This window comes from Vespa velutina, chromosome 1 (genome assembly GCF_912470025.1).
Source record: "Vespa velutina chromosome 1, iVesVel2.1, whole genome shotgun sequence".
Lineage (NCBI taxonomy): Eukaryota > Metazoa > Arthropoda > Insecta > Hymenoptera > Vespidae > Vespa > Vespa velutina.
The window spans coordinates 10,230,814-10,244,478 of NC_062188.1; the positions used below are offsets into that span (position 1 = coordinate 10,230,814).

General features: G+C 34.8%; 2 protein-coding genes across 9 annotated transcripts in view; both read right to left on the bottom strand.

The window, feature by feature from the left end:
- Window positions 1–36: 36 nt before the first annotated feature.
- LOC124947309 (E3 ubiquitin-protein ligase RNF8-like) lies at window positions 37–2,555 on the bottom strand. Its single transcript, XM_047489306.1, has 4 exons — window positions 1,943–2,555; window positions 942–1,797; window positions 412–819; window positions 37–338 (listed from the first exon to the last, which is right to left on the bottom strand). Exons 1-4 carry the CDS (start codon window positions 2,066–2,068, stop codon window positions 304–306), a joined length of 1,425 nt encoding a protein of 474 aa, XP_047345262.1. The 5' UTR covers window positions 2,069–2,555; the 3' UTR covers window positions 37–303.
- A 151-nt stretch (window positions 2,556–2,706) lies between these two features.
- The window catches only part of LOC124947262 (serine-rich adhesin for platelets), a 42,490-nt gene continuing 31,531 nt past the window's right edge, over window positions 2,707–13,665 (bottom strand). For 7 of the 8 annotated variants that reach the window (XM_047489184.1, XM_047489221.1, XM_047489247.1 and 4 more), the window contains 4 exons: window positions 11,644–11,802; window positions 6,938–7,092; window positions 6,393–6,567; window positions 2,707–5,483 (listed from right to left, as the gene is read on the bottom strand). In XM_047489184.1, the coding sequence (XP_047345140.1) occupies window positions 4,282–5,483; window positions 6,393–6,567; window positions 6,938–7,092; window positions 11,644–11,802 (1,691 nt within the window). In that variant the 3' untranslated portion in view covers window positions 2,707–4,281. The remainder of the gene's footprint in view (window positions 5,484–6,392; window positions 6,568–6,937; window positions 7,093–11,643; window positions 11,803–13,665) is intronic. The other variant, XM_047489230.1, reaches the window with a different exon arrangement.

The following is a 13,665-nucleotide window of genomic DNA, read 5'->3' on the forward strand; positions in this document are numbered from 1 at the left end:
AAGATGCGATTTTTGAAAAAAAAAAAAGTAGGCACATTCATTTTTAGTATTTTTTTCTTTTTTATAGTTTTCGATATAAAAACATTTTCATGATACTTTCTTAACTAATATGCTTTACATATTTCTCAAATAAATTGTGAACATAACTGTGTCCTATTATACAAGAAGTCATAACATAACCAAAGCTTTTCTTTTTCCTTCGCTCAAAGCAGATATTAAATAGAATAAAAAAATTATTTTAAGTATGTACATTGTATAATTCACGTGTTATATATTTTACAATTTCGTGTCTTATTCTATTTCTTATTTTTTACGGACGTTTTTCTTCTTTTCTAAAGCTAAAACATATAGTTTTATGATAAATATAAAAATAAAGGATAATGTAAGTATACACTTGAGAAAGGAACATACCTTTACGTTCTTCTGCAATTTCCGCTCTTCTATCCTTCATATGCATAGGTAATTTATCTAACATCTTCTCTATGAAATTATCTACAACTAAAGACCTGTTCATTGATTTAACTGGAGCTCGACAAACTGGACATTCTCTGCGTTTCTTATTCCATGTATTAATACAATGAAGACAAAATGTATGCATACAATTCAAAGTTGTTGCTTTTATAAATAATTCAGAGCATACGCTACATGTCAATTGTTCGTCCATTATATTACTAACTGTGTCCATTGCATCTTTGGATATGATGATATTGTCCATATTATTTTCTGTCAGATCTATAGTATCTATAATACGTAGATTCGAGGTATCCACAACTTCAAGCAATATACAACTGTCTTCCTTAAGCATGCTAGATCCAGGTGCTTGTAATTTTAGAGGAAAAAAAAAAAAAAAAAAAAAAAAAAGAAAATAAAGCAGTGAATGAAATATTAAAAACAAGTGGAAATTATTTAAATATGTACATATTTCATAATTAAAAAAATACCATTTTGTGATCGTACAGAGACTGATTTAATTTCTTTATCTTTTAAAGCTTTTTCAGTTTCTTTAAGCTTTTCTTCTAATTCAATTTTTTCAGTTAATAATTGCGCTTGGATATTTTTCTCTTCCTTAACTCTATTCTCCATCATATTCTTCCATTCTGCTTGTTGCTCTTCCCTCCATTTTTCCATTTGTTCTTTCATTTTAATTTCCAATAATACTTTTTCTTGTTTACTTATATCAAGTGCCTCTTGCCATTTTTGTCTCTCTTCATTTAAACGAGCTTCAAATCGAGTCCTTTCATTTTCTAACTTTTTCAATAATTCAGAATACATATTTTGTAAATATTTTTCTTGGTTATTACCAGCTGCTATCTTATCTTCTAATTCTACAATCTGATTCTTTAAATCTTCCTTATTATCATGTACCATATCCCATTGTTTCAACAAAATATTCAATTCTTCTTTTAACTCTAATTGTTCTTTTTGCTTATTTTCTAACTTATCCTTTAATTCTTTTTTCTGACTTTCATGACTTTCAACAAATGTCCTTTGCTCTGTCAAGACGTCGTTAAATAATTGTTTGTCAATTCGCTGCTTCTTAGGATTAGTTTCTTCCGTAAGATTAAGAGTAAACACATACTTATAATTGCTATTTGCACTAAGCTGAATAATATCTCCAACCAAAATTTTTCTTGTACTTCCTGATTCAAGAACAACATCATTAACAAAAGTATAACTAGAACTTAAATCCTTAATAGTCCATTCACCATTCCCTTCATATCTTATAATACAATGTTTTCTAGATATCAATGTGTCCAATATAATCTCATCGTTATCTCTTGCTCTTCCTATTTTGAACTGTTCGAAAAAATAATTTGTTTTCTTTTATAATTTTTTTTTACTAATATAAAAATACACATGCAAAATATAATGAAATTCCAGAAATTAACAATAAAAAAGGATTGATTGATTAAAAGAATAATAAGTAATAATAAACAATTACCTCAGATTTATCAATATGAATATCACGAGCTGCAGCACCATTTCTATTTAATCTTACTAATATTGGTTCCAGAATCTTTACTTCATTATCCGGCATAGGACTTCTTTTCATGGTTGAATTTTCCATTTTTATAAGAAACTATGAAAAAGATGCAGAAACATCGGATATATATAGGTTATCTATTTTGATCACATTTATAGTTTATTATGCTTCTCTTGGTCGCTTATTTGTTGATAATTGATTATAATAAATATTTAAAGCAAAATATTTATAAATCTATTATTCGCTTAAAAAATGTTAGAGTTTCAACGCAGTTAATATAAAAAAATTTAATTATTGACAATTTTGTACTTAAAACAAACACGCCTCTCTCACTTCCTAAATCGCGCCACCTCGTGAATTGAACTTAAACGAATATCCAAAGAAAATGCTTTATCTTAGAGAGTTAACTTACTTAGAATTCTTTTTTATCGATATATAATTTGTAATTTACGATATTTTTTTTGTATTTCGTAAAATATTCATTATCACAGTATTAAAAATAATTTCATAAGAATTATAGATGGAATAATAACTTATATGATTTTTAATTTCAATCGTTAAATCCAATCTATACATACTTTAGAATGTAACCACACGCGATGATATATTTATATATATATGTGTATATTATATATATATATGTGTGTGTGTGTGTGTATGTATACATATACAGGTGAAAATAGATTCAACATTATATTACAAGTTCTGAATGACAACGAAGATTGTGGTAATTCAGATAATATTTATTTGATAAATATATAATACATTAAATTTGCCAGCACATGTGGGAGAAAAACACTTCTTTGCGAATAATACTTCCGTTTATCCCTAAGCTACTGCTACCGAATGTGATCTCCAGTTTTTCCAAAGAGAGCAGATTAGAGTCAACTTTGCATCCATTCGATTCTCGCTTCAGCTGGCATGATTTGAGCCGATACATAACTTCGATAGGCTTATGCATTTACACGGTATCTCAATCTCGTAAGAAATTTGAACGAGTTCGCACCGCTGTTAATATATCGGTCTATCATAATCGTATTACGTATAAGCTTATCGAAACTGTAACACGAAGAAATCGAACGATAACATAATTAGTTTTTTGTTTTATTTATTTATTTTTTTCATCATGAAAAGGTGAACAGCGAATATTGCAATGCACAATTGTTCCAAAACTATCACCAAAAAGAGTTTTTTGTAATACAAATCAACTTCAAACTCAACTTCATATTTATCACACTGATTCAAAAAGACCGTTAGTGATCCCTCGAAGAAATGGCATTGCGATAATTCGCCGCTCTTTAGGCTGTGGCTATAGTGAAAATCAGCCATTTTAAGTGTAAGCGCAGCGAATATTTTATCGATGATTCAGGAGGAAGGAGACGGTATGTGATGTAACGTTCTTGACTATATACAATTGCGATAAAAATTAATTAATTTATAAACATCGTTGCCTATTTACAGACTTAATGTAATCGCTTTCTTATAAAACGGACATGTGTAAAAGTGACACGAATTAAATAAGTAATGGCCCAGACGACCGAAACATATTTTCTCCTTATACATGATTAGATAAATCCGTTAACATATACACATTCTTGGCCAAAAGTATTAGGCACCTGTATACATTGCAAATAAAAGAATGTTTTTTTATTTTATTTTATTGTGTTTTATTTTTTTTTTTTTTTTATTTTATTAATCAACGAAAAGATCGTGAAATAGGAAAGACAAAGAGGAAAAATAAACGAGAACGAAAAAATAATAAAATATTTTGCAATGAATCAAAGGACTCATCCAATGGAACGAAAATCAAGACACTCGTCTCATTTATCATTTCATACATTAATAATTAAGAATGTCTAACAATTTTACACAATACTCTTGTTCACGACAACATATGTGGTCAACTTTACTAAAAAAAAAAAAAAAAAATAATAAAAAAGAAAAAATAGAGAAAAAAGAAAAAAAAAAAAAGAAAAAAAAAAAAAAAAAAAAACCCATGAAGTCATAATAAAAAGATACAAGAACAAATAAAAAAAAAATTCTTTCGATATTGATTGATATCGAATATCACGTATATATGCGTGCACGAACATTCGACGTTAATATTTCGCTTTGTACGCGTATTTTCTCTTCAAATCTTCGATAGAAAGATTCTGAAGAAAGAAGGGCGTCGAAAGTATAAAAATGCGAGCACGTAAAAAAGAGAAAATATAGAGGGAGATAGGGTCGATAGGCAGGGCAAGCGAAATGCCATCGTTTTACGGTCGCACAAACGAAAATCTTGGCTAATTTGTGTGTTAATTGATGGATTTTCCCCAAGCAAACTGCATGGGAAGACGAGGTATATCGCTGCTCGTAGAGGACTCGTCCTCGCTGCTGGAAGCGGAGGTTTCTTCAGAGATCATGGCTTCGCCACCAGCTTCCTGAGGTGTCTGACTGGCATTACAATCTTCGGCAGCTGCGGCAGCGGCAGCCGCTGCAGCTACTGCAACTGCAACAACGGGATTGGCTGGAGCCGTTGAGGAGGATGAAGTTGTCGACGAGGAAGATGAAGAAGAAGAGGTTGAAGAGGACGATGGGTCGCTTCTAGGTCTTCTTCGTGCGTTAACCGGGGTGGAGGTGTAAGGCCAAGTCGAATCTTCGGTTCTCGCAGAATCAGTCACAGAGATGCTCTTGGATCTGGCTCTCGTGTCGATACTAGTCCTCCGTGGCGTAAGTCTTAAAGAGCCTTGTCGAGATACCGATAGGGAACCCTCCGGTGTCAAGAGTTTCGGTGGTGCGTTCATAGGTGTGTGTGCTTCATCTAAGTCAAGTGTCCACGAGACCGAATCGCTTTTCTCAACAACAAACTTTATCATAGAAGAGGATTGTTGAGGGTTTTTGTCGAATGATAACGAATGATCTATGTGTTCAGGACCTAAAGATCTAGACAGTCGTGGCGAGGCTAGTTGATTCGCCAGGACTGTTACTACTTCGTTTTTTTGACGTAACCTCCATTGTAATTCTTCGTTACGTTGCAAAAGACGTTTGTTCTGTTTTGAGACCTGATGCATCGATTCATGGAGCATCTCGTTATTATGAGAGATCTGTCTCTCCATCGCCTCCTTGCACTGAAGCTGAGCCTTCAAGTCTTCGCATCTCGCTTCGAGCATCTCCACTCGTTGCTGTAATATGTCCTTGTCCTCGATCTCCCGACGTATGCCGTCCAGTTCCGATCTCAAGGCCGCGTTCTCTTGACTCTTCAATTCCAAGACAGATCTCAAGGACTCGACTTCCGCAGCCAAGGCTGCACCTTGATCATGGACGACTGATCTTCTTTTGGTCTCTGCATCTTTACGCATCAATTCAGCCTCATGTTCGGCTCGTAGCCTCGCGATCTCTGCTCGGTGCTCCTTTGTTGCCTCGTTCAAGCAATTATTTAGCCTAAACTCGCATTTCTGTCTCTCCTCCTGTAAGTTGCTTTCCAAAGATGCCAGCTGGTCCGCGTGCCGACTCTCCACTGGAAAATATCAAAGAGAGATTCGTTCTTGATAATCATGTCTAACCAAGAGATTGAAATAAACGAAACCGAGCCAGGAAAAGAACAAAAGCGATAGAAAAGACAAGAACGGATGGATCACACACTGGGCGAGCGTGCCAACCTATAATTAACTTTTCTTCGATCGATGTTACGAGCTCGTTCGTTGGAAAGCAAATAGCCCTTTCGAACTTCGATAACGTCATTACGTCGTGTTTTTCAAAAGTTTACTTGAAACCGACCTCTACGACGTCGTAGAGAGACGTGTGATGTGCGTAGGCACAGCAAACCCATTGATTTTAATTAACAATTGCTCCACTTCGTCCGCTCACCGCTCACACCGGCATTACGACCATTATGCTCGTTACGATGCGAACATCATAATGGCATAATGCTATGTGCCATGCGATGAAGAACGATAAAATCGTTCAGAAATTATGACTCATTCGACTACTAAGTATAGCGTTTACTCGCTGAGCTGATTTATAAGCACAAAACGGACGAATCTATCCTCGAACGATTGTTGAATTATTGATAAAATCTAAAGAAAACAAAAAATATAACGATCGAAGAAATGAAAAGGGAGTAAAGCCATCTCTCTCTCTCTCTCTCTCCCTCTACTATTACTACTACTACTACTACTACTACTACTACTACTACTACTACTACTACTATTACTATTTTCTTCTAATTTTCTTATAATTTTTCGGATTCGTTCTGGCTCGACGTCAAATCGAGTTATTCTAAAAATATGTATAGAGCTATAATGTAATATTTTGGAACGACGGAGTTCGCGTTGATGCTGGTGTTTGCGAATTGCGTCACATCGAGTTTTCGCCGTAACGAGTCAGAATACGAACGGAAACACAAATACACTTGGCACGGTCTTACGATCTTCGCGAAGCTGATCCAAGGCTCTGCAATGATCCTTCCTCGCTGTACTGAATCTTTCCTCTATGGTAATGTATTTCGCTCGTAGCTCATTTATCTCCGAGCACACTGCTAACCACTCGGTCTTCATATTTTCGTTATTCTTCTTTAGTTTTGGTGTTGAAAATGCATCCAGCTGAAAGAACGCGATACCATACATCAACAAGTGTTATTCGAAAAAATGAATGAGTATTTTTATCGCTCTCTTAACACATATATAAATAATAAAATCATTATCAAGATTAGATCTTTATATCATTAACATTATTAATTCTGACATAGATATGAGCCTTTTAGAAATCAAATAGATGATGTTTATTACTAATCCTATCTTCATAAAACTGAAAGAATAATTCGTTTAAATTCTAATAAATTTTTATATAGAAAAGAAAAGAATGAATTTAATTGTAGTAAATAGAAAGTTTGAATTCACTTTGTTAATTGAAAATTGAATTAGAGACTTCGTTACGCTCCAAATGGATTCGATTAAAGTGAATTAAACTTACTTCGTATGCAAGATATTGTACGGTGACGGACAAAGCTTGAACAATTTGTTCGGCCCTCTTAGCGCGATGAACATCGTAGGGTACGTCCGTTTGAGCAGCCTGATCGCAAGTTTCGATGTTGGTGGTTCTTGTCACCGCATAACCGTTTGTATTATCTGTAACCAATGTCACCGGTGCCATTACCGACAGAGGCGTTCTTCGACATACGATAACGATCATTCGGAATCCTCAAAACCCGTTCATCTCACGAGCATCTTCCATGATACATTTATCGAGCTCGTCGAAAGGAAAATTCGTCCAGTCGATGTCGTCGTCGAGGTCGAAGATGATTCGAATTTTTCAGAATTATCATGATGATCATTTTGTCACGAACGAGTAAAGTTTACAGATAAGAGAACTCGATTCTAATGGAAATCAAAATCTTTCTATTAGATCGATCTGAGATACTATATATTTAAATCTATCGAAATTTTATTCGAGTAAATGAATTCGTGAAGTAAGTACATCAGGTTGCCTTAATGAAGGGGCAAAAAGGCCAACAAATCTATCTACACGACGAAGATTTTTGGTCTGTTTACGTCACCGATTGAGCTCATTCTCTTCAGACGATGACGGACGTGAAAGCACGCACGGTATTATGATCCTCACACCCCGCTCGTTTCTTCTTCCTCCCCGATCGCAATTCTTCGATCGCGTCGGGGAAGACTGACTTGAAAAAAGTCAGCGCACTAAAGGTCGGATGAACTTGATCGCGTTACTCGTCCAAGAACACTCGCCAGTCTCGACGAAGGCATACACTGGGTTAAGGACGACTGTCCGATGAGACCGAGAAAGATAGATACAGAAAGAGAGAGAGAGAGAGAGAGAGAGAGAGAGAGAGAGAGAGACTCTCGGAATCGTGGAAAGTCTGCAAGGAAACCAAAGACGTCTCTGCGATCACCTTGGCCCGACTATCAGAGACGTTTTGTACGTACGTACTTCCTATTACTCGACCATTCTCTTTCTCATTCTCTCTTATTTCTGTCTGAACACCAAAAGTATTTTAAGAACGGATATCTACGTACTTCCCGATATTTACAGTTTCCTTTCTGTTTACGTAGTCGATCGAAAAAGATAAAAAAAAAAAAAAAAGAAAGAAAAAGAAAAAAAGGAATCAGTTCACCTATAGTCTCTTCTAGATTAAAATCTGTTAGAGAAATTAATCCTTTACGTCACTCTCCGATGAGTTTCTTTTTACGTAAACGAAAAATAAATACGATTGATCCGATCGTTCTTCCATAGAAAAGACGAATAAAATAGAAAGATAGAAAACTCTTCTCGGGAAAACAACTCTTTTGCAGCAAAAAAAAAAAAAAAAAAAACGATATGAAGATAAAGAAAAGTCAAAATTATTCTAAGGAAGCGTCAAAGTAGTGACAAAGATATCAGTGTCCTATCGGCGTCGCGAGTCAAATTAGAATCGTCACTCGTGGCGATTTGTTGGCCGAGTCCGCTGTTCGACTGAATTAGCACGAGCCGCAAGCTGCCTCGTACAGACGATACATTCTCCCTCCCAGCACCACTATCACCACCACCATCATTGCTACTACTACTACTACTACTACTACTACTACTACTACTACTACTACTACTGCTACTACTACTACTACTACTACTACTTCTATTACTACCAACACTAACATTAACATTAATACTAAGACCACCTTGAAACGAAGTACAACATCGAAGACGATGGATGATGATAAGCACGGATGAACGGTCTACGACCGGACACACAATACGTGTTTATTCATGCGCGTGTAGGTTCGCGCGAGCGCGAAACTGACCACTCCAGGGATGGCGCGAAATAAAAAGGTCGGAGGCGAGATCATGCACGCGTGCGCGCTCACGATCGCTATGAGTTATTTCAAGGAGTCGTGCTCTGAATAAATTGACTTTTCCATTTGGAATTGGTCGCCCTTAGATGGCGCCGTTTTGAAATGATTGATTCTGACATAAAGAAAATGATCGATCAGAGATGAATTTGTAGATTTGTGAATTTTGTTATCAATTTGATTTTTCAGAAGTTTATATTATAAAAGGATAGTCTAAATAAGACTTTCATCCGATCTTAATCAATCAAGTAGTCTAAACTTGACTAATCTAATAAATAATTTATACAAATAATAAAAATTCTTCGCAATTTTATCATTTATGAATTGTACAAGGTCACATAGAGATCTAACGATGGCTTAATGTTTCCTTCAGGAACTCGGTAAGGTCATCGAAGCTAACCAATCTCAAATCACTATAGACTCCTTCCTGTCTCGATCGTTTTCATAGCGAACAAGCACGCACTCGTTCAAGAGACCGTTCATGAATGATTAATGAAAGCGTAAATTAAATCGATTCTATTAAGAGAAGGAAGACGTACGAAAGTACGAGTCGTAGAAATTCAAGCTATTCTCGTAGTAGTAGGCTTTTGGTTACATCTGATCGATGAATCGCTTTCGATAGAAACCTCGAAGTTTCCTTTTTGCTAAAAGAATCTTTGGAGAACACTGAGAGTCGCGGTCTAAGAAGAGACAGGGATTCACAGTGGTAGAAGTTAATGTGTGATCCAGTGAAAGCAGAGGAACTTTCTTCTTCAACGTGAAGCCAACGGATAACACAGATAGATCATACGTTTTATATATACATATGTGTATGCGTATATATATATATATATATATATATATATATATATATATATATATATACATACGCATATATATACATGTTTGCGTAAACCAGCGTGGAAACGCGCGTACGCAACGCGAAATGACCGTGGGACGTTTTTAGAAAACGCCCATTACTACACTTACTACTACTCTTATTACTACTGCTTTTATTACTACTACACTACTACTACTACTACTACTACTACTACTACTACTACTACTACTACTACTACTACTACTACTACTCTTATTACTACTGCTTTTACTACTACTACTACTATTACTACTACTACTACTATTATTGCTACTACTATTACTACTACTACTACTACTATTACTACCACCAGTACTATTGTAGCTAATCGTAGCTAGCGGTCAATGAATTGGAAAGTCAACGTGAGCGCGTTTGTTTCGTGCCGCACGAGATAACGTTTAAAACGCTGTCCTCTTTCGGAAAAGGCCTTATACGAGTTACTTGTTCTCTTTCTCTCTCTCTCTCTCTCCCTCTCTCTCTCTCTCTCTCTCTCTCTCTCTCTCCCTCTCTACATTTCTTTCGTTCTACATATGGAAATTTACCAACGGCCAGATTTTGACCGGTCGTTAGACAACGAACTTTTACTGCTTGGACACGTGTGAGTATGAGGAATTTGTATTTCAGAACGTGTTTTCTGATTTTTCCTACGTGAAAGCTCCTTTCTAGTTTTCCGGGAAAAAGGATTTTCTTCTTTTAAAAAAGAAAGTGAAGATACTTGACTAATGTAACGTTGCGATCAGCTGAATAATAAAGGATATAATAGAATAAAAATTATGTGAACATAAAGATTTCAAAATGAAAATATGGGAAATATCTATTTATCCTGTTACTCGTATGTTTCTGTTAGAATGATGTAATATTCTGATGGCTTGAATAATAAACTAATACAACAGAATAGAAAATATATGAACATAAAAATTTATAAATACATATCGTTAATATGAATTTTTTATGTAAATAAATAAATAAATAAATAATTATTTGTATATGCAAAGAGTGTATTTATGAATTCTTGTAGATTTCTTTCGAGTAATCAAACTTCCATCGATATCTTTATAAATAAACTACGTGATATAGCAAGGTCAAAAAGGTATCAATCAGTAAACAAATCATGTCTTATCTCTTTCTATCGGCTTTCTACGAGCATCGAAATTAGCTTGAAAACGAGCCAACCGAAGTACGATGAGAGAAAACTAAAATAAATTACCGATACTATCAGCAATTCCAGAGGATTACGAATTTCACTCGTTGACAGACGATCATTAATATCGATATCTATTGAGCCTAATGTATTTGATCCCGATTTATGAACCAATGTCTCATCATTCCGTTCTATTTAAATCTCGAAGCTTGTTTCCGCTTCGATTTCGACTTCCGGGCGTCCTAAGGAAGATGCTCGAGTAAAAGTAATAAAAGATTTCACGAGTGAGTAAAGGAAAAAATATTAATCTGTTAACTGAGAAAGATGAATTAATTCGTAACGAAGATTTATATAATCATAAATATTTTAAAATGTATTTTTATATATTATTAACATAATTGTTTTATATAACTAAATAGATATATGTTGCTGTATAGATGTATGAAAAATATTTATTTAATTTTTAATATATATTTAATTTTTAGATATATGAAAAATATTTATCGAAAAATATTTACCTCTTACTCAAAGGTTTTCATCGAATAATTGGACTTCCACTATTAATGGTAATTCATAAACAAATCAAGTAATATAACAAAGTCGAAAAAATATATCTCTCATATTAAAAGAATAAATAGATCATATTTATTTTTTACTATTATTAAAAATCATAGTTTCTTTAATTAATTAATTTAATCCAATGCATCTCGTCTTGATTAATTTGATTTTTAATGAAAATAAATTTCATACATCGAGATTTGCCAGATCATAAATTTGTTTTTAAGTTAACTCAGTTAAACAAATTAACTCTCTTAACCTGATTAATATATACCTTTTTCTGTTGGCCTCGTGGCACGTTGTTGTTGTTGTTGTTGTTGTTGTTGTTGTTGATGCTGCTGTTGCTGTCGTTGCTGTGACGGTTGCTTGGCAGGGACGTTGGATGTTAATCTCCTGGTAATCGGTTGCTTGCGCGACACTGTCGGGCTCTTTTCTGCAACATAGAAGACTCGACGTTAACGAGAGTATGCCGAACCACCAACAGCTAACCGGTAGTTGCTACAAGTCTTGTAACGATGATAGCTCCTCCGAGTACCGTAACAGCGTGAACCGTTTTATCGCCCGTATAAGATAAAAAGGTGCGGGTCTTTGACGCTACACTTTGAGTCGTCACGCCTTTACCCTTCCTACCTTCCTTCCATTATTTTTCTTTTCCACATAAGTACTTCCTTGTTTAGAAAATTATTTTAAAAGTTGACAGGAAAAGACTTTTTAAAAGAGTTTTCGTGCGGAATCATGAAACGAAAACGTAATGCGGCAATGAGAGTAGTTTGACAGGTTGATCGAGAACGGTACCATTAAACGCGAGCTTAATTGGATGTATAACCGATCGGACGTGTACAAATAATCGAGTCTCTTGATCTTCTTGGGAGTCGAACCGATCGATCAAGAAAATAAGAGAGAGAATTTGTTACTCTGTGTAATTACGAGAGAATTCTACAATACTTGTTTCTTTCTTTTTTTCCTTTTCTCTCTATCTCTCTCTTTCTCTCCTCCCTCCCTTTGTCTCTCTCTCTCTCTCTCTCTCACTTTCTCATGATTTTCTTCGAAACTCGACAGATTTTGTATTGTGTAACTATAAAACTAAACGAGAAAGTTCTATGATCATTAATATAAAATACGCTAAATTAAACGAACTAATTTTAAATTATTAAAAATTTTTAATTAAAGTTAAATTGTCGTATGAAAAGAAAGAAGACAAATTTTCCATATATCAGACAAATTCGTAATTCCGAATATGACCGAAAATACCTTTGACCATGTTTCGAAACGTGCACACTTCGGGAATATAAACAACTGACTGAAACTACTTCGATCTTTCCCTCGAATGTTTATTTACAATCGATATAAGATTTATCTATTTAAGGACACAGTAATGTCATGAATTTTTTGTACTTAACCAATATTTTACTCAAAACTTTAATATTTTGCCACTCGATGAGCGTGATTTATAACACGGACATATAAATATTCAATGAATACGTTAATTACAAGACATATTATCATTTTTACTTGTATAGTGACTAACATCGATTATTCCAACATAGTAACATTTTACCAATTGACAAATAAAATATAATTACATCATAGATATATAAATATTTAATGTGTATGTTTGTTACGAATAATACATGCTATCAATTTCATTTGTATGCTAGGTAGAATCAATGTACAAAAAAGAAAGGAAGAAAAATAAATAAAAGGAAAGAAACGAAGAAAAAAAGAAAAAAGAAGATGCATATACTATAATACGAAGAAACCAAGCTGCGTTGGTTCCGGTCGACAGTAAGCTGCAGTTCGTGCATCGAGCTCGACAATCTCGATCGCCCCGCGCGAACGTTGCCCACATTCGGACGGACTTTAATCATCACTAATGCCGATCACGTATCCCTGTCACACAAGTCAGCTCACAAATCACGTTCTCACTGCTGTGGAATATTTTGGTTGACTGTTACTCGTTCCCAAAGAAGCTTTCTCTCTCTCTGTCTTTCTCTTTCCTTCTCTCTATCTCTCTATCTCATAAAGTACAGAAAATTCTTCAATCGCAGAGACGCACACATTACATGTGTTCGCTCGTTCGCGGCTCTCGAAGAACTGTTTGCTGGTAGTTCGCGAGCGAGCAACATTGGGTTTACAAATGGAGGTAAGGAGAGACGGTTTGGCCTCGTCGAAACGTTGGTGAGGGCTCGTACCGTTAAAATTTTGACCTGTCTCTTGTTACAAAAGAATCTATAGTTCTTGTACTATTGTTGGATAGTTAAGAAAGAAGATATATCTGTCTTATACTTAAGAAGAT

What these genes read in the sequence shown, in the direction of transcription:
- LOC124947309 (XM_047489306.1), bottom strand. Translation starts at nt 2,068, where the DNA reads ATGGAAAATTCAACCATGAAAAGAAGTCCTATGCCGGATAATGAAGTA. An exon ending in TTCATATTGATAAATCTGAG is followed by an intron (nt 1,798 to 1,942) that starts GTAATTGTTTAT and finishes TTTTTCGAACAG; the next exon opens with TTCAAAATAGGAAGAGCAAG. An exon ending in CTCTGTACGATCACAAAATG is followed by an intron (nt 820 to 941) that starts GTATTTTTTTAA and finishes TAAAATTACAAG; the next exon opens with CACCTGGATCTAGCATGCTT.